Source organism: Girardinichthys multiradiatus, chromosome 2, assembly GCF_021462225.1.
Source record: "Girardinichthys multiradiatus isolate DD_20200921_A chromosome 2, DD_fGirMul_XY1, whole genome shotgun sequence".
NCBI lineage: Eukaryota > Metazoa > Chordata > Actinopteri > Cyprinodontiformes > Goodeidae > Girardinichthys > Girardinichthys multiradiatus.
The window spans coordinates 37,163,764-37,191,507 of NC_061795.1; the positions used below are offsets into that span (position 1 = coordinate 37,163,764).

Here is a 27,744-nt window from a genome sequence, read left to right on the forward strand (position 1 = left end):
TTGCCCAAGGTACAACTTTAAGGCATGTAAATATCATCACAAGGACACGTGTTCTCTGAGTTTGCAGAAACAGAGAGGGCAAATTAATTCAGGTTGTGTTAATTATAGATGTTCTCAAGAAAACTCTTTATTTTAATTATAACCTTAAATCAAAGGTCTTCTTCACATGTAGGGACTCAAATGAGACCAAACGTTTTAAGTGGCTTAAAATATTTTCTTTACTTAAGCCTGAGTTGCCTGGAAGTACAGAATGTTGTTTAAATTCATTTTTGCTTCAAATACATTTAGTCTAATTTTATTCAGAGATTTCCATCCTGTTCACCAGTCTTTTGGAGACTGCCTGCATGTAGGTGTGGGAACATGAAAGGGTTGCAATTTCATAGCACTTTAATTACCAGAGTAATACCCTATGTTGTTGCCACATCTGTGTACAGTCCTTTAAAAAACGCATTTGCCTCTTCATCAAAGAAAATGTTACATAAGACAAAAATAACCTGAGCAAATGTAAAATGCAGTTTTTAAATTAGGATTTTCTTTTATTAAGGAAACCAACCTGGCCCTCTGTGAAAAAAAAATTGCCCCTTAAACCTAAGGATTAGAGGTGGCGAAACCTGCCATGAAGCATCTGGGATAACTGACAGTGTGTCTTTAACATCACTGTGGAGGATTTATCACCCACTCTTCCATGTAAAATTGTTTTAATTCAGCCACATTGTAGAGTTTTTGAGCATGAAAGGCCTGTTTAAGGTAATGTCATCAGATTTAAGTCCCGACTTTGACTAGGCCAATAAACAATCAAATTGTTTTATCTGAAGAGATTCATAGGTGGACTTTTCGTAGCATTTTAGGTCATCCTACTGCTGCATAACCCAAGTGCATTTGAGCTTAAGGTCACAATCTGACGATCAGATATATTGCTTTCCAATTTGCTGCTAAAGACCAGAATTCATGGTTCTCTAAATTACAGCAGGTCCTTGAGGCCTTGAAGCAGCAAAACAGCTAAAGATCATCAAACTACAACTGCTATGTATGATGTTCTTTTCTCCATTTAGTATTAGTTTCATGCCAAATGTAACAGCGAGCACCCCTTCCAAAGAGTTTAACTTTGTTTTGTCAGTCCACAACATATTTTTTTCAAAAGTTTAAAGATCGTCAAGTCGTTTGGTTTTTTTTTGTTGCAAATGCTTAAGATGCTGTTCTTGGATCTTTTGTGACCTCCTGTGCTCTTGAAGTAATTTGGTTGCCTGCCCACTCCTGAGACGGGTCACTGTTGTACAATGTTTGCTTCATTAGTGGTTTATCATTCTGGTTAGCTACAGTCCCATAGAAATGGCTTCCTAACCATTTCCAGATGGATAGATGACACTGGCTTTGTTTTGTGTTTTTTAAATTTCTAGAAAATGGAGCATGATGTGTTCCTTTTTAAAATATTTTAGCTTACTTCATGTTGTTATTCAGCTTCCCAGAAACCCAGAAAATCATTTGAAAACTGCATTTTTTCTTTACTAAAGTTATCTTTGTCTGATATTAAAACATGTTTGATCATCTAAAACATTTAGGTATGATAAAACAGCAAAAACAGAAGAATTTTGGAAGTAAAGGAGAAATGCCGCTGTTATCAAGGAAGAAAGAGTAGTTTGTTATCTGCAGCAAATACAGTGACATAACAATTACACTTTTGTATTTTGTTAGTTTGGAGAAACTGATCAAACTAAAAAACAAGCTGCACATTTATTTTCCATTGGACCTCATGAAAGTTTTCTAATCATTGACCATTAATCTGGTCCTCTGTGTGTTGCCATATTATTTTTCTCTAGTTAAAGAGAAAAATGTCAGATGCTTAGGCTCAGTTATAGTCATGCTTCGGGTCGTCACGACTCTAACTAAGCGTTTTAGGCTGCTATAAGTCCCCTACACAGTAAGGTAGGAGGACGATTGTGTATGATTGAAGAATAAATGATGAATCTGACTTTGACAAGCTTCCTTAAAAAATGGAAAGCAATTACTTGTAAGTTAACATGACAATGTTGCTGTTACCACAGGTGTTAATCTACTAATTTTAGCTGTGGTTTTTAACCAGTGCTGTAATGTTAGCACAGGCCCTGTGTGTACTCTGCATAATGTGAACACCTCCTGTTTTTAAGATTACCAGGCACATTTTCCTAGATCAAATGCATAAACTGGTTGTTAATTAGCACATCCAAACGTCGTTTTAGGTGTTACAAGATAAGCAATGTTATATATTTCACCTCTCAGGGCTTCAAATGTGTTTCTCCAAGTTTTGCTTGGACTGATTTGTTCCCATTATATGTGGTAAACAAGTCAATGCTGTGTAGCAGCAGCAGACTCCTAATGACCTCGACTATCTCCTGACCTTTCTTTAAATGCCACGAAAAGCTTGGCATTTGTAGTTTGGAAAGAAAGTCTCATTAACCCTTTAGGGGTTTTGATGAAATGTTATTCCCACCTTTTAGTTGATCTCAATAAGTTTCATTAAAACCGTTTTTAGTTTCCATTCAGCATCAGAATCATTGAAAAATGTTTACCTAATTCAAGATTGCATTTGGTATTTCTGGTAATTCATTCAAGTGATCTGGTGATTTGCAGTAAATGTAAAAATGTAAAGAACATGTCATGACCCTCAAGTATTTGGGTTTTTTTGTTTTTTTTGTTTTGATGATTTCCTTGTTATTTTTATTAGGTTTTTTCTCTGTAGATTTTGATTTTATTTCTCTTAGATTACTGTTTGTCTTTCCCCAGTTGGTTGTAGTTTCTTTGTATCTCTGTTCAGCTCCATTCATGTTAATTAGTCTCCCTCCCTTCTGCCTCAGCTGCTCCACATAATCTCCTGATTAACACACCAGCATCCAATGTCATTCTCTCCACCTCTCCCTCCGCATATAAAAACTATGTTGGTCTGCTCCTCACTGGATTCTTCCGTTCCTGTTCCTTTACCATGTCTATGACTTTGCCAGTTATTTACCCATGCTAGCATTGGTTTCCCTATCCATGCTCCATATCCTATTAGCTGTGAGTTTCTTTTGTAAGTTTGCTTTTTATTTGAATAAATCATCACTCCACTCATCATATCCTTCCTGTCTGCTCTTAAATCCTATTCCAGAAAACACACTATATGACATTATATGCACACATGTAGACTTTAGTAATTGATGTTTTAGAAAGAAATAACATAAATACCTGGTTTTCCTTTTCCTCCATTTGACTGGACAGATTTCAATTCCTGTTTGCCATAAGGTGTTTTTGTTGAAGACGTTTTACTATGTTATGGTTGGTAAGTTGGTGAGGGTTGATTAGTTTTATTGGGATCATCTAGGGAAAGTTGCTGCTTGAGGCTTTAGAAATGGAAACCCAAAGTGGGGGTTTTGTCTCAGGACATAAATTCCCTGAGCCCCATAAGAATCTGCTACCTCAGACAGAAAGGAACAAGCAAGTCAAATGGGCAAGAGGATGAGGAAGATGTGGTAAATTTAGTAAGAATAAAAGATGAAGGACTGAGGAACAGGGATGAAGGAGAAATGGATCAGGAAAGTAGGCATAGACAATAGTGAAGGTCAGGAGAAATGATTGAGGACAAAAAGATGAGGGATATAGGGATGAGGAATGGAGGAGAAAGGAATGAGGGATGAGGAAAATAGGAATGAGGGTTGAAGGATGAGAGTAGTCAGGATAAGGAATAAAGGAGATAAGGGTAACGGATGATGGTGAAATGGATGAAGGGGGTAAGAACAAGGAATACAATTGTCAGGAATTAGTGACAAATAAATAAGGGACTATATAATTCATAATAACAAGGATTGTAGAGATGAGTGATGAAGGAGGGAGAAAAAAGAAATGAAGGCGGTAGGATGGAAGGAGGTGGTATAAAAGATAAAGGAGGTAGGAAGGAGTATGGGAGAGTGACTCCTCTTGCAAAAATAAAAGATGCTCATTTTAGTGTTAGGATAAGATATAATGCTGTCACAGCAACTACAATTAAGAACTTGTATAGTTATTAAAAAGTCCATGAAAAAGTGTAAAACAAACCACATAAATGCAGCAGCGCCCTTGTTTAAAAAATAGTGTTAATGATCCACAGTGACTGTGGTTGTTTTTTATTGCCTCAGAAATGTGAACAAAAACAAAATGTTAAAATATTCCCTTGAATGTATTTTTTAGTTCATCTTTTGCCACAGATGGCTGTGAATAGACTTTGGTGATTTAAGTTTTATTACAGTTCACAGAAAATATGAGCTACTGGCATTTTTAAACTGGCTTGCCTGAATTTTAATGCTGGAAACTTTTGAACATTTCAAAACACCTAGTACTCACCCTACAACACTCCTTCTAAAGGTTCCTTGTAAATGAAGTGGAATAAAGTGGAACTGCAATGATGGCCCCAGGAAACTAAGCATGGTTTCTATTCATAAAAAAAACTTCAAGCCCGTTTAGGATAGAGTGAGGTATTATTATTATTATTATTATGTCTTTTATTGGGATTTAGTAAAATAATCAAATGGACACTAGATGTCAGTGTTCCATTACAGATTAATGTTGTGTGTTTTGGGATTGACAGTTAGTTACCAGATAGATTATGCTTCTGTCCAAGTCACATTTATTTTATCTTTTCGGAGTAAATTAAATGTATTTTTACTTTGTTGCCTTTCCAGTTCAATTTTCTGTAATCAGATTAGAGGGTAGCCTGATATCGTAAAAAAATGTGATTCTGCATGACAAAAGCAGCAATCACTAAGTATGACAAAGACATATTCACACAGCCATTAAAGTCAGAAAGACCTTCTTACATTATTTTTCTGTTGGCTCTTTAATAGGTTTTTACTTCTGATTTTTTATAGAAACTAGTCTGGTGTCAACAAGTAGCAACTGAGTTGAATTCAGTACTTTTGCATGTACTATTTCAGTGTTAGGGCCTGATGCTCTTCTGTTGTGTAAGTATAAAGTGATGGATTCTATAGACATAAATGTGTTTGACAGCGTCTTTAAAAGCCCTTGCTTCTAAAAGAAGACTACTTGTAAGGACCCACCAGAAACTGTCAGAGTAAGGTTGGCAGTTCAAATGAATTAAGCACCAATAGACGTCACTGGTACCTTCCGGCTCTTTAGTGGTGAAGAATAAAGTGGAAGTAGTTTGAAGTGAAACCTTGAATACAGAATTTAGAGACTGCTGTCATCGGGGAACAACATAAAACAGTGTTTTAGAATGTGTCGTGTCAGCGTCTAAGAAGCAAACATTTAAATTTAAATGAGAATAAGATTATTGCAAAGCTGTCATATTTACTCTGTGATTTAATGATGTTATGAGATTAGACGTTTTTCTGTGAAAGGGTGTCATAAAACCTGTTTTTAGAGAGTTCCTTACAAAGGAGCCCACATGAGCGGCTGAGTTCTTTTATTACTTGACTTAGTCTGCACCTGAAAGAGAGACATTTGAAAGAGAAAAGAAGAAAGACAGGACAGGAGGGGGTTAGAGGTAGTAAAAAACAGTTTATTCCATATTTGCTTTTTTCTCTCACCGAAATGCTTCAGATCACCTATCTATTTTTTGAGACAGACAAAAATCAATTCAGTAAATACAAAAATTAGTTTTCAAATGATGATTTCATTCATTAAGGAAAAAAAGTTAGCCAAAAAATTAGGCCCTATGTGAAAAAGTAATTGCCAATGACTCTTTCACATCACTATGGAGAAATTGTGGCCCACTGTTCATTGCAGAATTGATTAGTTTCAGCCATAGGGATTTTCCATAATGAGCAGCCTGATTAAGATATTGGCACAGCTTCACAATCAAATGTAACTCCAGACTCTGACTAGGCAATTTCCAAATATTCCATTTACTTTCTGTGAGCCATTCAGATGTGGACATGCTGGTGTGCTTTAAATCACCTGTTGGCACATAACCCATGCTAAGGTCACAAACTGTTGGCTGGGCTTTCTCCATGAGGATTTTTTGCCAGAAAGCAGAATTCAAGGAGCCACCGACTACCTCCAACATACAGGGGTTGGACAATGAAACTGAAACACCTGTCATTTTGATGTGGGAGGTTTCATGGCTAAATTGGACCAGCCTGGTAGTCAGTCTTCATTGATTGCACATTGCACCATGTGGTGGATGCTTCTACCACCACCACAAAGTGTTCTGCAAATGCAGACCAGCTGGAGGTGGAAGCCAGGAAGATACCATTATTCCAAAAGGCTGAGGGGGGGACTTAACTTCTTAACTTGTTAAAGTTGTTACTTATTTTGTCACTGTAGTATTCACTTATTTGTGTTAAGTTAAAGATTAATTTGTGTCATTTATGTTTGTTAATTAGTTTGTATGTATTTTTCTCATTTGTTGTTATGTTGTGCCTTCCCCATTTGAGTATAGGTTATTCCACCCCTATTTAAGTAGTCTTTGTTTTTTGGTCTGGAGGTCAGTTTTGTTTGAGTTTTGTTGCTGTTCAATTGACCTCAGCTGGGTTGGGCCCAAACTCATGTCATTTATTATCTGAGTTATTTTTGTATTGAAGTTTACCTTTTGTTAACTATTTTTGACAGTATTAAATTGAAGTTTTTCCAATTTTTGAACACCTTTTGTCCTTGCTGAAGTCTGGTCCACCACACACCAGTAAGATCAGAGTGTGAAGGTTCAATTAGCAGTGTAAGAGCACAGTTTTGCTCAAAATATTGAAATGCACACATTATGGGTGACATACCAGAGTTCAAAAGAGGACAAATTGTTGGTGGACATCTTGCTGGCGCATCTGTGACCAAGACAGCAAGTCTTTGTGATGTATCAAGAGCCACGGTATCCAGGGTAATGTCAGCATACCACCAAGAAGGACGAACCACATCCAACAGGATTAACTGTGGACGCAAGAGGAAGCTGTCTGAAAGGGATGGTCGGGTGCTAACCCGGATTGTATCCAAAAAACATAAAACCACGGCTGCCCAAATCATGGCAGAATTAAATGTGCGCCTCAACTCTCCTGTTTCCACCAGAACTGTCCGTCGGGTGCTCCACAGGGTCAATATACACGGCCGGGCTGCTATAGCCAAACCTTTGGTCACTCATGCCAATGCCAAACGTCGGTTTCAATGGTGCAAGGAGCGCAAATCTTGGGCTGTAGACAATTTGAAACATGTATTGTTCTCTGAGTCCACCTTTACTGTTTTCCCCACAGAGTTATGGTGTGGAGAAGCCCCAAAGAAGCGTACCACCCAGACTGTTGCATGCCCAGAGTGAAGCATGGGGGTGGATCAGTGATGGTTTGGGCTGCCATATCATGGCATTCCCTTGGCCCAATACTTGTGCTAGATGGGCGCGTCACTGCCAAGGACTACAGAACCATTCTTGAGGACCATGTGCATCCAATGATTCAAACATTGTATCCTGAAGGTGGGGCTGTGTATCAGGATGACAATGCACCAATACACACAGCAAGACTGGTGAAAGATTGGTTTGATGAACATGAAAGTGAAGTTGAACATCTCCCATGGCCTGCACAGTCACCAGATCTAAATATTATTGAGCCACTTTGGGGGGTTTTGGAGGAGCGAGTCAGGAAACGTTTTCCTCCACCAGTATCACGTAGTGACCTGGCCACTATCCTGCAAGAAGAATGGCTTAAAATCCCTCTGACCACTGTGCAGGACTTGTATATGTCATTCCCAAGATTAATTGACGCTGTATGGCCGCAAAAGGAGGCCCTACATCAGACTAATAAATTATTGTGGTCTAAAACTAGGTGTTTCAGTGTCATTGTCCAACCCCTGTATTTGACTGTCAGTATGATGTTCTTTTCCTGAAATGCTGTTCTACCTTCCAAAGAGTTCCACGTTTGTATTGTCAGTTCACTGAATATTTTCCATAAGTCTTTGAGATCATTAAGATGATTGTTTGGCAAATTTGAGGCAGACATTTGTGTTAATTTTGCCCTTGAACTTTTGCATGAATGCCATTGTTGTCCAGTCTTGTTTCTTATCATGAACACTGACCTTAACTGCGGTACGTGATGCCCGCAGTGCTTTAGATGTTCTTGGTTCTTTTGTGATCTACTGGATGAGTAATCAGTGCATTCTTGGAGTAATTTCGGTAGGCTGTGTACTCCTGGGAAGCTTCATACCTGTGCCATGTTTTCCCCATTTGTGGATAATGGTTCTCACTGTGGTTCACTTGAGTCACAAAGCCATGGATGTTGCTTTGGGCAATCAATTAATTTATTTCTGTTCCTAAATTTATTTTATTCTGTGTACAATATGTTGCTTTTTGAGATCTTATAGCCTGCTTCCTTCTGTAGCACAGGTTCAAGTATTTTTAGATTGCACAGGTATGGCAGTAACCAGGCATGGATTTGACAGTGTGGATTGAAAGTGGTTAATAATGGGGTTAATAAATTATGGTAAATTTCATGATTTAACATGGGGGGGGGAGGTATATTTTTTACACAGGGTCACATTGGTTTGGATAACTAAAAACTGCATTATGTATTTCCTTAGTTCATTTCTGTCTGAAACTCAAATTGGTTTGATGATGGGAAACATTTAATTGTGACAGAACAGCAAAAACTGAACACATTTGTGAGAGTTTTTACATCACTGTATATAGCAATTGAGGACAGAGAGAGTTCCCAGTTTTAAGGGTTAAAGGGTGCTGAAAGCAAATTTTCCACCTCAGTGAGACAATAGATCACAGCGGTTACCAGAACAGAGCTCTCTGTTGTCCTCCAGCCCTTTCTGCCATCATGGCACTTTAGCAGCTGAGGACCAGCAGCTTCAAATGAAACACAAAACACTGCAGTTATAAATATCAGCTGACATTTTCAATGCAGCACCTTTTGTTTCTAGGAAAGAACCAAGTCCAAACAATATTATGCTGAAGTTGCATTGCAATTGCATTTATTTCTCCAACAGATATTCACATTCATTGCAGAGTTTCACTACAGCAAGAAAAAGTATATCATCTCCACAGTCATGGGAGAAATCAATCACAAAGTGAAAATCTAGGACAATAAGGTAGACTGTAAGAAATGATTTATGTCTATGGGCTTTAATGACTAAAATCTTTTTTTTTTTTGTGTAAATAAACCCACAAACAAATGCTAAAATTTATCTTTTTGGTTGTCATTCTCTGGAAATGAAAGAATAATACTTTAAAGAAAGATGTATACATCAAGGCTGATAACACATATAAATTCAAAGGAAAGTGCCAACTTATTCAAAAGATACACACTGTTTTTTAATATAACAGCAACCGGCTCCAGCTTAATTCAAGCTGTGAAGGCCGAAGCATTCATGCTCTCCTGGGTCTCCTTTTGGCTGTGCATGCAAAGCTCAGAACAACAGGGCTGTTGACTGAGATGGGTAAAGTGATGCGCCTGCTGGTCTGCCATCTATGGGGGAACAGGATGGGAGCTAATCTGATGGATTGGGGGAGACTCTTCCTGCTGCGTGTCATGTTTCTGCAGCTCACCTTATTCCAGGTGAAATATCACTCAACAATAAACTCCCTGGGGGAAAGGACGGCCAGATGCAGCACAGCCAGAGACAAAAGGGTGTTTGAAAAGCGAGATCCAGTCCCTTTAAACAGTTTCTTGTTCCTTTTGCATCAATGTAATATTCAGTGCCTTTGATTTGATTACCCCCTGAAAATGTTTACATATCGTTATATGTTGCAAAAAGAAACTGGTGTATCTTGAGATTATCCAATTTTAATAAATAACTGAATCTGACTGCACTGTTCAATGATTAGGATTAATTGGAATGTATGTTCCTGACTTTTGTGAAGTGCCTTGAGACGACATGTGTTGTGAATTGGCGCTGTATAAATAAACTGAATTGAATTATATGTTATAGGCCTACACAAAGTAGGTCATAATTCTGCAGTGGAAGGAAAATAATACATAGTTTTCAAAATGTACATAGAAAATCTGAAAAGTGTGGCAAGCGTATTCAGCCACCTTTATCCCAAAATAAGATCCATTCCAATTAACTGCCTTCAGAGGTTAGTAAATAGAGTTCACCTGGGAGCAATTTAATCTTCATTTTAAACAGTACATATACATCTGGAGGCCTCAGAGGTTTGTTACAAAACATTACTGAACGAACAGCATCATGACGATCAAGAAAAATACTGGAAAGGTAAAGGATAAAGATGTGGAGAAGTCTAAAGCAGGGCTGAGTAAGAGTATGGTAAAACTTCAAACTTGTAAAACACGGCAGCCGTGAGCCACACACAGCAAATATGTGGAAGAATGTGCTGTAAGATGAGACCAAAATGTAACTTTTTGGTCAACATGCAAGATGCTTTGTTGCGGAAAACACTCTGAACCCACCATGAAACATGTTGGTGGCAGCGTTATGCTGTGAGGATGCTTTTCTTCAATAGATGCAGAGAATCTGGATTGATGGGAGGATGAATGGGAATAAATGGAAATCCTGGAGGCAAATTGGAGGCCCTCTTCAGACAAACCCCAAAAAAACCTGTATTCGCAGGAAAAGGTGGTTTTACAAAGTAATGACCCGGCAGGGTTGAATAGATGTTCAAATGTTCAGATTTGTATTTGTAAGGATACTGTAAAATCCTGCTTCATTTTTCATCTAAATCACAAATATGCACTACGTTGTGTTGGTCTAGCACATAGAAATCGCAATAAAACATATTGACATTTATGGCTGTTATGACAAACGTAAAAAGTTTGAAGAGGTTTAAATTCTTTTGCAAAAGCAACTGATGAATAAACGTCAAAGATTAAGACATGGCTTCTTAAACCAATATCTCCAAATATCACTCTCTTAAAATACTAGTTTTAAAAGGCATATGCTTTCCAAGGAATATTTCAAAAATACTTGTGCCTCCAGTGTGGGACCATTCCTGAAGAAGGAACAAAAGTCAGAAGGCTCTTTCTGGCTCAGTACATAGGAGCAGTGCTTACATAAATTGCCCACACACTGAGGATAAATACGACTCCCTGACTTAATATTGCCATCCCCCTCTTGGTTTAACTTGAAGCTGTACACTAGAATCATCTGTGCGATCCATCTTCTCTACTTCACTTCATTAATCACGCCACTTACTCTGTCTTATTAGAACACAGTAGGCAGACTAATGGATGTCTGCTAGTAGACCTCTGTTTATAGCTTTTAAGCACAAAGGTTTACATTTATCGCAGTGGAAACACTCTGCAAGAACTCAGCAATGCTGGGAGGATTAATTCAAAAATATAGAACAGAAGACTAATGGTCATATGTGCAGACCACTGAAACTGATCGACAGACAAAGAGAACAGATAGTGCTGACAAAGGCACTGATGAGACGAAAGAAGACTGAGGAACTGATACAGTGGTGATCAAAATGGTTGCTGGGAGTTGGTGTTTTTCTTGGTCAAACGTGACAGAATGATCTGCATGAGTGTAGATCTTGTTGCTCATGTGATGCAAACATATTTTGATGTGTGTGTGTGTTTTCAGTGATCCTGGCAGCTCTGTGGGTCATTGACCCGGAATAAGGAACAATAATTTTCCACGGCTGTTTAGGGCATAAACATTCTGGGGTTTTTCCATGCCAGCATTTATAATCCTCTTAGTGTTCAAAGCATATTCTTAAAGAACATATCACGAGTCCTTATTAGTTCAGTCAAACTTTTTTCAGAACTTTTTTAATGTAAAATCTTATATGTATTTTCCTTCATTTTCTAAATGTCTTCGATGCACATTTTAAATACCTGTAACTTTAAAAATGATACCCCGATTCTGCATAAAAATCGCCTAATGCAGTGAAGACAATAGCCGTGGACAGAGCACCTCACAAAAGTATTCATAGCCTTCAAACATCTCAATATTTTTTTTATGTTACAACCAAAAACTTTCCATTGGGATTTTATGTGACAGACCAAGACAAAGAAAAACGTAGCTGTGAAGGAGAAGTAGGGAATCGTTCAATTGTTTCAACATGTTTTACAAAACAAATCTGAAAAGTGTGGTATGCATCTGTATTCAGCCCCCTTTGCTCTGATACCTCCAAATGAAATCGAGAGCAACCGATTTCCTTCAAAAGACACCGAATTCATATACAGAGTTCACCTGTGAGTTAATTACTCTCAGTATAAATGCATAGCCGACAGGCAAGGATAAGGTTTTGGACAAGTTTATAGCAAAGTTAGGAAAACACAAAAAAAAAAACAATATCCCAAGCTTTGAACATTTCACATAGCCCTGTCCAGTCCATTATCTGAAAATAGAAGAGTTTGGTAGAACAGCAAAGCTTTCAAGATATGGTAGTTCATCTAAACTGAATGGCCCAGCAAGAAGAAACTGAATCAAAGAAGCAGCCACAAGAGGTCCCATGGTAACTTTGGAAAGGCTGCAGAGGTTCACATCTCAAGTGAGAGAATCTGTTGTCAGGACAACTATTAGTGGAGCTCTCAACAAATAAACTTAAATTGGGTTCAATTCAAACATACTTTTTTATTCTCTCAGGAAGATTACATATCAAAATCTATTAAAAAAATTCAAAAAGGAAGCTAAGAAGTGTTGGCAGTTTGCCCAAAATCTATGGAGGACTCAGTAAATATTAAACGGACTGCATGCAAAATGCAATGTGAGGTGGAAAACAATGCCGCAGAGATGCTGCTCTTCAGCAGGGACAAGGAAAATGGTCAGAGTTTATGGAGAGATGGATGGAGCTAAATGCAGGAAACGTCTGGAAGAAACCTTTACGGAGACAGCAACATGAGACTAGGGCAGAGGTTCACCTTTCTGCGGAGCAATGACCCTAATCCTCCAGCCAGAGCTTCAGTGGAATGGTTTAGATCAAAGCATATTTGACTCTTAGCATGTCCCAGTCAAAATGTGAAAAAGTTCAGAGGGTATGGATACTTTTGCAAGTTGCTGTATGGTGAAGAAAAGCCTGTCCAGCAACAGAAACAGTAAAGTCAAGAGTCATAGTTTGAATCTGCTCAGCCAAAACAAATCTAAACGGACAATTCCTGCGACTTACATAATAAAGTTGCAGTTCTAAGGAGGAGCTAGAATAAACAAAGATTTAAGAACCTTTATACAAATGAACATATCCAGTGTGTCTGTGTCATATTAACTGTGTTGGGTCGCAGTATTTCTGGCCTTGAGCTGGTCTGAGTTCCACTCAACAGGTAAGACAAACACAAAACACACAATCAAAATAAAGCATCAAAAAGCATGCAGAAATGTAGATGTAGTTAACACTTCAATATAAAAGAACTCAAAAGAAACGACAAAGCAGGAATGAAGGGAAAAAACTACAACTGGACTTGTCGAAGATAAGCTGTAGTGGATTTTTTTCAGAATGTCCTGTGAGAAAGAATAATCTGGAATAATGGGATAACTGTTCCCTCGCCACTTTCTCTTGTCTCCCTGTTTCTCCCAAGCCGCCTGGCCCCGTTTGTTGCATTGCGTAAATCTGTGTGCGCGTCGTTCCGGGTGAGCGCATGCCTTCAGACTTGTAGACTCTGCCTGCAGAGTTCATCAACAAATTGAGTCCAGCCAGCAACAAAGCCCTTTCTTTTTCTGTTTTCATAACACGGTCATTAACAGCACAGGTCAGCTGATTGAGTCAGACAATAAGACCCCCTATGAACATTTCCTAATGACTAAACCAGCAGGAGGTTTTAGGTGCCAGGTGTGGTGCTGTTGAAGGTGTAACTCCAAAAAGTGAACAGAGAACAACATGTTGCACCTGTAGGACCTAACAGCAGGGTCAAGTAGATGTTAAAACTGAAAAACTGAAACATCTCCTCCTCAAGGAGGCATCCAACATCTAAAGCTACAGTACTTTTTTTTAGTTACACAACTTTTTTTAGTCGCTTCTTCTAGTTATTCAGAGAGATCTTAAAGGAACAAAATAAATATTCAATTATTTAAAGCAAACTGAGTGGGAGTGTAAAGAGCATAATTAACAAAAGGAAGAGACGTTGTTGCAAATGAAATGAAAGGGACTGCAAATAATTAATCAAACCGGTATGAACATGCCCCTAAATCTAAGATTAGCACCCTTAATGAAGGGGGACACAGAGCGGCAGATATGGTTAGTGGTTTGTATGAAGATATCTCTTTTGACAGAATTGTCATGCATTAAAGCAAAAACAAAAAAACCACATACTAACTATTAAATCGTCTTAATGGACCACTCAAAGTAAAAATGAGTGTCTGTATGGAGACTGTGGACTGTGTGGAAACTGAGGTAAGAGTGTAAATCAATCACAAAACTGCACAGACACACTCACAGAAAACCACTCTCTCATACACACTGCTTGAAAGTGCCCAACAACTTGCTCCCCTGAAATCAAACCAATTACAAGTAGATTAATGCTTTCTGTAAGATATTATTTCTACATTTGTCTCCTTTATAACTTGATTGAGAAACAGTCTTTCTAAGGTTTGATTGCACTCTGGAGAGGCTCAAAATAATACTATAGTATCTTCTTTTATAAGAAGATACATATAAGACTACCATACTAGTGGGATTGCAGGGTGATCATTGTGTAGTGGATCAATCGCCATGATAAGAATCACGTGGGAGTGCCACACTGAAATGAAGGCCGGGGGTTTGGGACCTGGCAGTGAGATGTGTCTATGACTACTCAAGGCCGGAGTTGGAGCCGTCTCCCCAGCCTCTGGCTTCCTGGGGACCACTTCACCTCATGTTCTCTTCCGGGAAACCTCCACATCCTGGCACTCGACAGCTGACAGAGCTATGAGCATCTGGGCAGCGTAGTAGCTGGCCATGATGATGGCTCGGGAGTGGGGCACGGGGAAACAAAACTTGTTGACAGCGATGGTGAGGTCGGAGACTATGAAGAGCACGGCACCTAGGCAGGCCGAGAGCTTGGTCCAGGTCCAAAGGTCGTTGGCCAGCTGCAGACCCGCAATGGCTCTCCAACCCATGAAGCCAATTAGAGCAGTGTAGACAGCCACCAGGTAGGTGAAGGGGCCGGACAGGTAGGGGTAAAGCAGGAGGTAGCACAGGGCGGACGCAGCAGTGATCACCAGGCCAGCACGCACATTTGTTGGCTTCATCCCAAAGGCAGATGAATAAAGGATGTGGGTGATGGCAAACATGAGAAGGCCTGCAAGACATTAAAGCAATGACATAAAGTAGCATGCCATGAACATTCGATGGAACAGAAAACTGCAGTTTTCATCGATTCAGAAACACACTGAACAGAACTGGAAGTGTGTTTTAAAACATTTTATAAAATGCTGCTACAGAAATCCATACATGATCACCCTGCTTTGGTTTTATTGTCGGTGTACATTTGTTACTAAAAAAAATTTTGTGTCTTTAAATCATGCAGTGGAATGGCTAAAATATAGTAAATATTCCCAAATGTTAAACAGTTGTGAGTTTGGTAAAGCAACCAATAGTTTTGTTAATTTGGCCAAAAAGCAAATTTTATCTATCTATCTTTATCTATCTGCAGGACCTGTTTCTGAAATGATCTTGTGTTTTCATTTGTTCACTTTTCCATGAAGGTTGAGTGGATTAATCTGTGGACTAAAGTGTAAGAACACAACTCAGTACAGTGCTAGAAATATTTTCCTGTTTACATATGGCTTATTTTGCCTTGTAGCAATCCTAAAGGCAAGTTTCCTGATTTGACAAGCGTACAAACCACTAAAACTGTTTCATAGAAACACTTTACTCATTCTTTTACCCTTTGCTGTGTTGTGGACATGGTTTTAGTCTCCCGTATGTTTCAACTGTTTCATTTTAAACTTAATTTAATTAGCATGTATATATAGTATTGTGTTTATTATCAAGACCCCGATGTGACCCCAACATGCCAGTTTTTCAGGAAACAGTGATCTTTGGAGATTTTTTTCAACCCCTTTACCATCCTGCTTACTGTGCGTGGTGGCAAGATAACCGCAGGTCATCCAACCTAGCTATCACTCTTAACCTTAAAAAGATTAACACATATCTGCCTTAGTTGAACAGCGTGAACATGTTGACTTGTTTTTCTATTTTTAACAGTGGCTAAGTGAAAAGAGGAATTTATTTCAGGGCTTTTTAAACATTTTTATCTGTGATGCCAACACTATTGTCATCTTTATGTTGATGACCATAAGACAGGAGATGCCAACAAGAAAAGAGCTGCTTGCCTAGTAGTAGTTAAAACTTTTGAAACAACTGAAACTGTGATAAACAAGGCTGGGTAAGGACCCACATTTGTTTTGCCACCATGCACAGTGAGGAAGATAATAAGGGAGGCATAAAAAATCTCCAACACTTACCACTCACTGTTACACGTCAGCACAAGTTTTTGCAACAGTTAATTTTGAGGGCTTTTACACATTTACTAAGGGTGCCAATAAAGGGAGCTGTATTTACAAAAATTGTTTAAAATTACTGTTAAGACCGATGTGTATAACCACTGTTACAAATATAATACAAACATTAGAACTGTTCTCACCGTGGACGAAGTAGCCCTGTTCCTGCCATATGAGAAAGGCATCACCCAGAGCTGAAAAGATGAGACCAGCCAAAATCTTGCGGGCGCTGGAGCGAGCACCGAGGAAGCTAAATCCATGAGCCAGCAGAAAGACCCACAGGCAGAAGATGGGCAGACATTTGATGAGGGCACTGAACCAGGAAGGGCTCGAGGTGGGCAGCCACAGGACAAAGTAAACACAGGTTGCTTTGAAGAATGGCACTAGTTTGGGGCCTTCGCTCTTGACCTGAAAGGAGATTTAGCATTTAAATAATAACATAAAGCATTTGCTGACCTTCTGGAAGTTAACGATGGTTTGTTAAAACAATCCTCTCTTTGTGTGCGTGATGCACAGAAACCTACATTTTCTTTATTAAAAAAAGAAATGGGTTGAAAGTGCTTCAGTCATGTCTCGGTTTGTGTGGTTGTTAGAGCATTCATATTAGGCACACGCGTGTCTTGTTGTCTTGTTTAAAAGCTAAAAGGGAAATGCAAAAGGCTTCTGCCACATGGCTTTGACTCCTAGTAAAAATTTTTCTTTCTATTTTATTCCATACAAGATTTTCTGTCTTCTCCTTTAATCGCTGAAGTTCTTAAGATGTGTATTCAGGCTCGAGTTCCAGTTCCCTACCGCATTATAAGTCAGATTCTTTTTCTGTTAAAACAATATAGGGCCAGCAGGGTTAAAAAATAGACCCACCAAATGTTCTGGGAATCTTTCTCAAGGCTGAACAGCAGACAAACACAAAGGGGAAAATCATGTCATGTGGAATAGGAATTAAGTGAGGGTTCACTGAGACAGAGATGAGAAGGGTAAAAGTGAGTGAAAAACAGGTAAGAAAGAAGGAAGAACAGTGCTGCTGAAAAATGACTGACAACGGCAGGCCAAAAGATGTTGATTTGTGATCAGAAAATTGCAAGAGTTCAAATAAAGGTGAGGACAACAGATGAAAAAGAAGGACTAGGAAGCTAAAAGGTCCTTCAAGGAAGGAGTACAATACGTGAGAAAGGTTTCCCAGCTTTTAAATGGCAGCTGTGAGAAAGAGGAGGTGAAGATGGGAACAGAAGGTGAGAGAGAAAGAGGGGTTACTCTAGATCATATTCTCCCAGAGGAAAGGGAGGACATAGATTGCACAACGCCTTAATAAAAAAACACACTAAATTACACTACAGGATGGGGTGTATCTGATATAACTAGCAGCAGGAAAACATCAGGGAACAAACACACACTTTGGCCACAGACCTGTTCGGGCAAAATTAGAAAAGGCAGCATGAAACCGACACTTTACTTTCGAAGAATACCAAAGAAGATCCTCAAAGTATGTGTACAACAGAAGTTTATTAAAAAGCCACAATATGTTCAAAGACCTGGATGTTTAGACCAAAACTACACTGGCTACAGATTTTTATTTGATTACGTAAGCTCAGACTGTAGAATATGCTGTGCTGCTATGCCCAGCTATTTATATGCTTTCACATCCCTCTATAACTGGGGTCTGCAATGTGCGGCTACAGCAAATGTATGATACGGTCATGTCAATATGGAGCAAAAGGAAGGTTTCTTGTTAAACCTATGCCATAAAGAATTAAGGCAGTTCTATAGGCAAAAAGGGGTCCAACCTGGTGTACCAAATAAAGTGACAGTTGGTCATATATTTCTCTGGATTATGAAGGTCAGATGTATGACCACATCTAATAGTACTTCATTTTATTTCAAATACCCCCACATGCATTTATTACAGATCATGAGTAAACTTTTTGTGTATTGATCCCAGTCTGTACTAGCATCATTTATGATCTCATGAAAGTACAACTTAATTTTGCTCTAATGCACATTCAAGTTAAAGATATTTAAAGAAGGGTAATCTATCTAGGTTTTCTAATAAGGGTTATCTTTCTAAATCAAAGCTGTTTGGTAATTTTTTTAAATTTTGTTTATTTAATTATTTGAACTCGAATGAGGTAGGCGTGATGCTTGCTAGGCAACACATTAGCAGCAACAGTGAAGTTGCCAATGACTTTGCAAACAAAAGAATCGCAGCAACTTTGCAGCAAAGCAACAAAACTGGTGTAGCAAGTAAAGGAAGCTAAGTCACATCTAAACATTATGAACTTTGCTGTACTGTACACAAGAGTCTATATTGAGGCTCTGACAGTCTCTGAAGGCCAAACTGGAGCAAACAGAGAAATAAACACAGTAATCTCAGACTATTCAACATTGCCACCATGTTTATCCTATCTCTGGTTCCAACACAAACAGAGGAGTCACAACATAGTCATGTCGCACTGTAACAGTGTTTGTCATTCATTGTCATTTAGTAAGAATGTTTTGCCTGTAATCAAATCTTAAGCTCTGAGCTTAAGGTAAAAGACCACAATAATTTATTAGTATGGTGTAGGGCCTCCTTTTGCGGCCAATACAGCGTCAATTCGTCTTGGGAATGACATATACAAGTCCTGCACAGTGGTCAGAGGGATTTTAAGCCATTCTTCTTGCAGGATAGTGGCCAGGTCACTACGTGATACTGGTGGAGGAAAACGTTTCCTGACTCGCTCCTCCAAAACACCCCAAAGTGGCTCAATAATATTTAGATCTGGTGACTGTGCAGGCCATGGGAGATGTTCAACTTCAATTTCATGTTCATCAAACCAATCTTTCACCAGTCTTGCTGTGTGTATTGGTGCATTGTCATCTTGATAAACGGCACCGCCTTCAGGATACAATGTTTGAACCATTGGATGCACATGGTCCTCAAGAATGGTTCGGTAGTCCTTGGCAGTGACGCGCCCATCTAGCACAAGTATTGGGCCAAGGGAATGCCATGATATGGCAGCCCAAATCATTACTGATCCACCCCCATGCTTCACTCTGGGCATGCAACAGTCTGGGTGGTACGCTTCTTTGGGGCTTCTCCACACCGTAACTCTCCCGGATGTGGGGAAAACAGTAAAGGTGGACTCATCAGAGAACAATACATGTTTCACATTGTCCACAGCCCAAGATTTACGCTCCATGCACCATTGAAACCGACGTTTGGCATTGGCATGAGTGACCAAAGGTTTGGCTATAGCAGCCTGGCCGTGTATATTGACCCTGTGGAGCTCCTGACGGACAGTTCTGGTGGAAACAGGAGAGTTGAGGTGCACATTTAATTCTGCCATGATTTGGGCAGCCGTGGTTTTATGTTTTTTGGATACAATCCGGGTTAGCACCCGAACATCCCTTTCAGACAGCTTCCTCTTGCGTCCACAGTTATTCCTGTTGGATGTGGTTCGTCCTTCTTGGTGGTATGCTGACATTACCCTGGATACCGTGGCTCTTGATACATCACAAAGACTTGCTGTCTTGGTCACAGATGCGCCAGCAAGACGTGCATCAACAATTTGTCCTCTTTTGAACTCTGGTATGTCACCCATAATGTTGTATGCATTTCAATATTTTGAGCAAAACTGTGCTCTTACCCTGCTAATTGAACCTTCACACTCTGCTCTTACTGGTGCAATGTGCAATCAATGAAGACTGGCTACCAGGCTGGTCCAATTTAGCCATGAAACCTCCCACACTAAAATGACAGGTGTTTCAGTTTCATTGTCCAACCCCTGCATATATATATATATATATATACATATATATATATATATATATACATATATATATATATATATATATATATATATATATATATATACATACATACATACACGCACACACACACACACACACATACATATTTACATTATTTCTGAATTCTCATTAGGTCTGAAAGCTTGAAATGAGCTTGCATACATTTGTTCATTGCTTGCTTTAAATCCTGATTTGCTCTGTGGTTGTGAGGGTTTTACTTCTCTCAGGACTGGGGTGGTGGTTAGGCAATGTGACACCATCTCAACTGCACATGTATAACTTTAAGTTCATCAAGGCACATTGTCTATCTATGGTTTCACTTCCATGAGACATGAGTCTGTCTGTGCGAACCCTGTAGACAGACTGGCATTAATAACAGCAGTTAGTCCTGTGAGACCATCTGCTGTTGTCCGTCTGATTTCACAGGTGGGCAAAATAAATGTTTTACAACATTTTATGTCTGATTAATCACATGAAGCAGCCCCATTCACATTATTCGTACCCCTGGAAAAAATGATTAAATAAACCTTAAAATATTCATCCTTTTTGCTATAGAATAGTCTCACATTGAAAGGTTTTGCTGCATTTCTCACTGAGTTTTGGAGAACTCATCTATTTTACTTTACTGACATGTTCTCTAGCCCATGTTGCAGAGTGGCAAGGAGAAATGGTTCTCTATGCAACACTATATTTATACCCCAAAGAAACAAGGAGACATTACTTACTACTTGAAAGTTCCATAACTGTGTGATTAACTTAAAGAGTATACATTTCAAAATGCTTCTGTTACATTTATATAACCGGAATTGGAATGTATTCCTATGATTGCATACGAAACTTTCAGAAAACATGTACTGTGCTCGGGTTAAAAGTTTAATTCTTTGGAATAATGAGATTATGTTAACTACAACAAAAGCTTAATTTATTTTTTAACTTTTTACACAACTTTACCAGGGATGCCAATAAATATTAATCTGTACAGAAAACATTTGTCTCTGCTCACTGTTGAACCGTAACACTGTAAATGATTAGCTGCACAGTTACAAGGAAAGTCATGTTGTTTGAGCAAGCAACAAGGTGGAACGTTCACGCTTTCCAAAAATCGCTGACAACCAAAATCTATATTGTTTATGTTTATTATATTTTTTAGACATGTACAGATACAGTGTTTCTAAAGCAACGTGAAACAACAAACAGTGCAGGGTAAAGGTAACATCATAACAAAAAATATAAATAAAATATAATAACTGAAAGTTGCTCACTAACTTTTATGTCTATGACTAACTTCTTCGAGCTGTTACTTAGCCTCGAGCTACAGTCCAGGAAGAAATAAGTAGCTGTTATAGCAACCAACACAAAACAGATGCACTGAAGCACCACATTAGATTCACCCAGGATGACATCTACTCAACCACTGTTCATATGTAACATGATACACAGAAATATTTAAAGACACTTGTGTACTCAACCTGGAAGAGGGTAACTGTAATACAAGTAAGGTCCTAGCAGCCACAGTTGGCATTTTAATCATATGACAACGCCACCTCAGAAAACTATTCCCTTATGTCATCTAAAACCGATTTGGGGTGATTTTCATAAAGACAATTTTACAGTCACACACATTTATTATTTTCATTTAAAAGATACCTAGAGAAGAACCTAATTAGGTAAAATGGATAATAACAGCCTTGATTTTTATGTAATCTGCAAAGGACAAAAACTTGATGAGTTCCCTTACGAGAACACAACAGTTGGTTCGGCAGATGGTGCAGAGTGTGGCAGTGTTTATCAAACCCTAGTTTAGAGACAGAAATAAAAACAAGGGCAAACATATAGAAGCTTCCTTTGCATACAAATGACACAAATTATGACATTTATAGGGTAATAAACACTTTTAAATGGTTCATTTAACTTTGATACATTTCCTTTAAAGACTTAACAAATACACCCTTTCTGTTACCATGAGTCACCCGATTCCCCTTCAACTTTTTCACTCTTTGTCACAAACATAATCCTCAATGTATATTGTTTGGGTTTTATGTGATATAGACCAAGAAAAGCAACATTTTCTTGTGAAGTAGAAGGAAGAGGACACATAGTTTTCAGGATATGTTGTAACAATAAAAATCTAAAGTGTGGCATAGAGTAATGTGGCATCCACTTTACGCTGACACTCTAAATAAAATCTAGCCACTAATGGCCCACAGAGGTCACTTTAGTAAATAAAGCTCACCTATGAATAATTAATCTCACTATAAATCCTGCTGTTCAATGAGGCCTCAGAGAAAGTGAAAAAACAGCATCATCAAGAGAAACAGATCAAAGATAAAGAAGTAAAGAAGTTTAAAGTGGGGCTGGTTTATAAAATAATATAAGATTTTAACAACTCACGGAGTAGTATTTAATCCGTCATCCAGACATGGAAAGAGTGGCCCAAGACACGGTCGTCAACTGACAGGTTGGGCAAGAAGGGCTTTAATCAGAGGGAAAAAACCCAGAAGACCGTGGCAACTCTGGATGAGCTCATGTGGGAGAACCTTTTAGACACTCCTCACATCTGACCTTTATGGAAACATAGTTAGAAGCTAGAACGTTATGGTTATAATAAACCCATTAAAAGTCATGTTTTTGGTTTGTCACAAGCCTTGTAGGTCACACAGCAAACTATGGAAAAACATACTCTGGTCAGATGTGACAAAAATTGAACCTTTTGGCCAACATGCAAATCTCCATTTGCATCAGAAAACACTTTACATCTCCCTGAACACACTGTTCTCACAGTGAAACATGGTAGTGACTGTATCAAACTGTGGGGATACTTTTTATTAGCAGAGACAAGGAAGGATGTCATAGTTGATGGGAAGATGGATGGAGCTAAATACACGGCAATCCCGGAAGACAACCCGCTATAAGCTGCGTAAGACTTGAGACTAGGTCTGAAGTTCACCTCACAGTACAATGACTAAATATACATCCAGAGCTGCAACAGGACGATTTACATCAAAGCTTATTGTGTTAGAATAGCACATTCCAAGTCGTGACCTTCATCCAATTGAGAATCTGTGGCAAGACTTGAAATGGATTTTCAGAATGACCCTTGAACAATTCTGCAAAAATGACCGTCTCTAGATGCCCAAAGGTGACACACACAGGTGGAACTTACCCAGAGTATTGAATGCCAGACGTTTTACATTTTATTTTTATATATATAATAAAAAAAATAATCAAAAACCATGTATCATTATCTTTCCACTTCAAAATTATTCAATATTTTGACTCGCACTTAAGATTGCAATAAAATAAATTAAAGTAATGCTTTTAATGTGAAACAGCTCAAAAGGCATGAATGCATTAGCAAGACACTACAGGTACTGAAAGCAGCCATTCATTTTATTCAAAATGATTGCAATAGACATTTAAAAATGCACAGTGATCTACAATATTCTAAATAAATACTAGGCTGAAAGAACAAAACCAAACTGACTGCAATTATTCAGTCATGTGATGTAACATTTAAAGGATATCCTCATAAATTATAGCATGTTTTCCTTCGTATGGGGCTGGGAGAACAACATGGAAGTAGATGCCACTGCAGATCCTTGTTTTTCTAGGGAAAACTGCAGACCTGCACAGCGTCCTCAGCACTCAGGCAACTTGTTTGTATGGCAGACATTCCTCAACACAAGCTCCTCTCACACATCAGGGTTCACCACAGGCAAAGACAAGACACCCCACACCATTCTTCAAGGCCCCTCCACACGGGGTAACATTTCATAGAGCTCTTTCAGAGGAAAGGGGGACTTCGTTTTGGGTAAAGGACGTCTCTGACGTGTCGTTGTTTTTGCCCAAAAAAAGCGGTTTTCTGTTTAGGTCGGTACAGTTGAGTCTACATGAAGCAGTGCTAAAGCAAAAAAAAAAAAAAAAAGCCGAAAGGAAAGCCCTATGAGGGAGCTGCTTGGCGCATGCGTTTCACTGGAGGATACAGGAAAGAAAATACGGCAAGAAAGGCTCGACTGAGTCACATGATGATACGTTTTCTTTCTTTCTTTTTTTTTTTTTGGGCCGGAGGTGCATTCTGAAATGTGTTTTCTTGAGCCGAGAAGGATAAAACAGGCTTAGCCGATGCAGTGTACCAAAAAGACAACGACACAGATACACGGAAGAAAAAAAATAATAATAATAAAGTAGCTGTATTATGTTTCCAGGACACATGCAGCAACTTCAAGATAACTAGATAGATTATGAATCGTAATGTTTTACTAATCATTCAGTAAGCATGCGTTGGCCTTCCTAAACTATGACAGGCGTTGACTGTTAAAAATAAAGGGAGTATACTTTAAACTGCATACTTTAAACACAGAGGATGTTATACGGTGAAAAATAACTAGCTAAACTGACGCTGCTTTTCTTATCCGTTTAAAACGCCGGTTTTGACGCCTATACTCACCACTGTTACCGGAGACACCATTTCTCCCTTGAAGCTGTCGTATCAGTCAATGATAATAACAGTTCAAATATATCTAACCGATGTCCAAATTCGTTTGGATCTCCGTGTTTGCGCCGCACTGTCAGGAGGATGCCAATTGTTTTTGTCCTCGATGCTTTGGGCGGTCTAACATCCCGGAAGGAGGGAACAAAGGCACGTAAACGTAGGCAGGCCTATAAACTTGACCAATAGGAGCGGAGAGTGGCGGGTCTAGCTGTCAGAGACGTCCTGATAGGAGGAGTCAGAGCGGTGTTTACATATGGAAGCAGATGGCCTTTATTTACATTCAATTCATTTCAATTCAAATTCAAAAAAACTTTATTAATCTCAAAGGGAAATTAAATGTTGTTATAGCTCATGGTAGTCTTTAATCCAGGAGATTGTTGAGGCCTCCACCTGAGTCTTCTGGAGTTTCTGACAAAGCAAATCAGGTTGGATTGTATTAAATGCACTGGAGAAATCAAAGAACATGATCCTCACAGTGCTGCTGGCTTTGTCCAGATGACAGTGGGTTTGTTGAAGCAGGTGTATGATGGCATCTTCAACTCCAACTCCACAGCGATAAGCAAACTGAAGGGGGTCCTGATGGTTTACTGTTTGCTTACTCAGGTGGGCCAACAGGAGTCTCTCTAGGACCTTCATGATGTGAGATGTCAGGGCAACAGGTCTATAGTCATTGAGGACTGATGGGTGAGTTTTCTTTGGTACCGGAACAAGACAGGAGGTCTTCCACAACACCGGAACCTTCTTCTGGGCCAGGCTAAGGTTGAAGAGGTGCTGCAGAATCCCACAGAGCTGCTCTGCACAGGCCTTCAGGACTCTAGGGCTGACATGATCTGGACCTGCAGCCTTATTCCTATTCAGTCTCTCCAGTTGCATCTTCACTTGACTTCTTGAGACACACAGGTGGAAGGGGGAAGCAAAGGAAGCATCCGCATCTTCTGATATGGTTGATGGCAAACATGTAGAAGCAGAAGGGTCTAGGGCTGAGGTGGAAGATAAAAAATGTGAGGTGTTACTGGACAGCTGTGGGTCAAAGGAGGGTGGGATGTCTGTTTGGCTGTGAGCAGGAGAGGAGGATGCTGAGCTTCTTTCTGAACTGAACCTATTGAAGAATATGTTCAGTTCATTGGCTCTGTCCAGACGTCCGTCGGTCTGATCATCCTTCTGCTTGAAGCCTGTGATCTTCTTCACCCCTGTCCACACATCTCTGATATTGTTTTGCTGGAGCTTGCCCTCCAGCTTCTTCTTGTACACCTCCTTGCTGTCTCTTATCTTGACTTTAAGTTGCTTCTGTAAACTCCTCAATAATTCTCTGTCTCCCTCTCTGAAGATTCTTTTTTTCTTGTTAAGCAGGTCCTTCAGGTCACTGGTGATCCAAGGTTTGTTATTGGGGAAGCATCTCACGGTTCTGGTGTTGATGATGTTATCCACACAGAAGTTTATATAGTCGGTTACACACTCAGTCATGGCATTGATGTCCTCTCCATGTGGCTGGCACAGTGCGTCCCAGTCTGTAGCCTCAAAGCAACCTTGCAGAGCTTCTTCAGCTTCTTGTGACCATTTTCTCACAGTCCTCTTTATTACAGGTTGCCTCTGAACAAGGGGCTTATATTTCGAGCAGAGAAAAACAAGATTGTGATCTGATTTGCCTAGCGGAGGTCTTGCTGTAGAGATGTATGAGTCCTTGACATTTGCATAAAACAAATCCAATGTTTTGTTTTCTCTGGTAGAGCAGCTGACAAACTGTTGAAACGTTGGAAGTGTAGCAGAGGGTGAAGCATGGTTAAAATCACCAGAAATTGCCACAAAAGCATTGGGGTTTTGTGTCTGTAGTTTAGCAATAACTGAGCTGATGGCATCACATGCAGTGTCGGCAACAGCGGAAGGTGGAACGTAAACTGTTGCCAAAATAACACTGGTGAACTCTCTGGGTAAATAATATGGACGAAAACTTACTGCCAACAGTTCAATATCTGGACTGCAGAGTTGACACTTCACAGTAACATGTCCTGGATTACACCATCTGTTGTTCACAAGTACTGCCAGTCCACCTCCTTTACATTTGCCGCTCCTCTTTAAATCTCTGTCTGCTCGTATGGTTAAAAAGCCCGGCAGAGAGACGCTGGAGTCGGGGATATGATCCTGCAGCCATGTCTCAGTAAAACACATGATACTGCATGCCCGGTACTCTGGCTGGGTCATTTGTAGGGCTTGGAGTTCATCCAACTTGTTTCCCAACGATCTCACATTGCCCATCATAATCGACGGAAGAGATGGTTTGAACTTCCTCCTTCTCTCTCTTCTCTTAGCTCCTGCTCTGCATCCACGGCGTCTCCTTTTCAACTCATCAGGGATTTGGGGTTATAGTTGAAGTATTATTTGAGCTTTTGAGATATTAATCAGCTGCTCCCGGTTGTAAGAAACAACCCCGTTGCCATGGCAATGCATCATAACAAATGTCCAAAAATAGAAAGTATCAAGAAAAATCCTCCAAGCTGCACAGCATCCAACACCGAAGTAGACAGTAGTCCAAAAAAAATCAACTGTATCCACCACAAGAGGAATAGTTCCCAAAAAAGAATAAATCAGAATCAAAAATGTTCAGCTTTTTGGCATTTTTTTGGCTTTTCGAGCTTATTGTCGATTTTGCTACAAAAACCTTCACTGCGCTGGGTTAAATCGGATCAGGAAGGATAACTCTGTAAAAATACTCTCTTTGGAACGGAGCATTATCTATCTATCTATCTATCTATCTATCTATCTATCTATCTATCTATCTATCTATCTATCTATCTATCTATCTATCTATCTATCTATCTATCTATCTATCTATCTATCTATCTATCTATCTATCTATCTATCTATCTATCTATCTATCTATCTATCTATCTATCTATCTATCTATCTATCTATCTATCTATCTATCTATCTATCCATCCATCCATCCATCCATCCATCCATCCATCCATCCATCCATCCATCCATCCATCCATCCATCCATCCATCCATCCATCCATCCATCCAGTTTTTTGGCATCTTGGGACAGGGTTTCGTTAAGATTTGGATCTGGACCTTGACTGACCAATTTTAGCACATTAATATGCTTTAATCATTAAATTGCAGCTCTGGCTGTATGTTTTAGGAGTCTTGTCTCCTACCATTCTCAT

General features: G+C 39.3%; 1 protein-coding gene across 1 annotated transcript; it reads right to left on the minus strand.

Moving 5' to 3' along the window:
- Positions 1-8,873: 8,873 nt before the first annotated feature.
- tmem86a (transmembrane protein 86A) lies at positions 8,874-24,726 on the minus strand. The gene is made up of 3 exons (XM_047351039.1): positions 24,536-24,726; positions 16,446-16,710; positions 8,874-15,098 (listed from the first exon to the last, which is right to left on the minus strand). Exons 1-3 carry the CDS (start codon positions 24,554-24,556, stop codon positions 14,671-14,673), a joined length of 714 nt encoding a protein of 237 aa, XP_047206995.1. The 5' UTR covers positions 24,557-24,726; the 3' UTR covers positions 8,874-14,670.
- Between the last annotated feature and the right edge of the window lie 3,018 nt (positions 24,727-27,744).

Bases quoted from the DNA above. Each gene is read 5' to 3' on its own strand.
- tmem86a (XM_047351039.1), bottom strand. From the start codon at position 24,556: ATGGTGTCTCCGGTAACAGTG. The intron at 16,711-24,535 runs GTGAGTATAGGC...ATCTCCTTTCAG, and splicing joins TGGTGTCTCCGGTAACAGTG to GTCAAGAGCGAAGGCCCCAA. The intron at 15,099-16,445 runs GTGAGAACAGTT...AATGTCTTGCAG, and splicing joins ACAGGGCTACTTCGTCCACG to GCCTTCTCATGTTTGCCATC.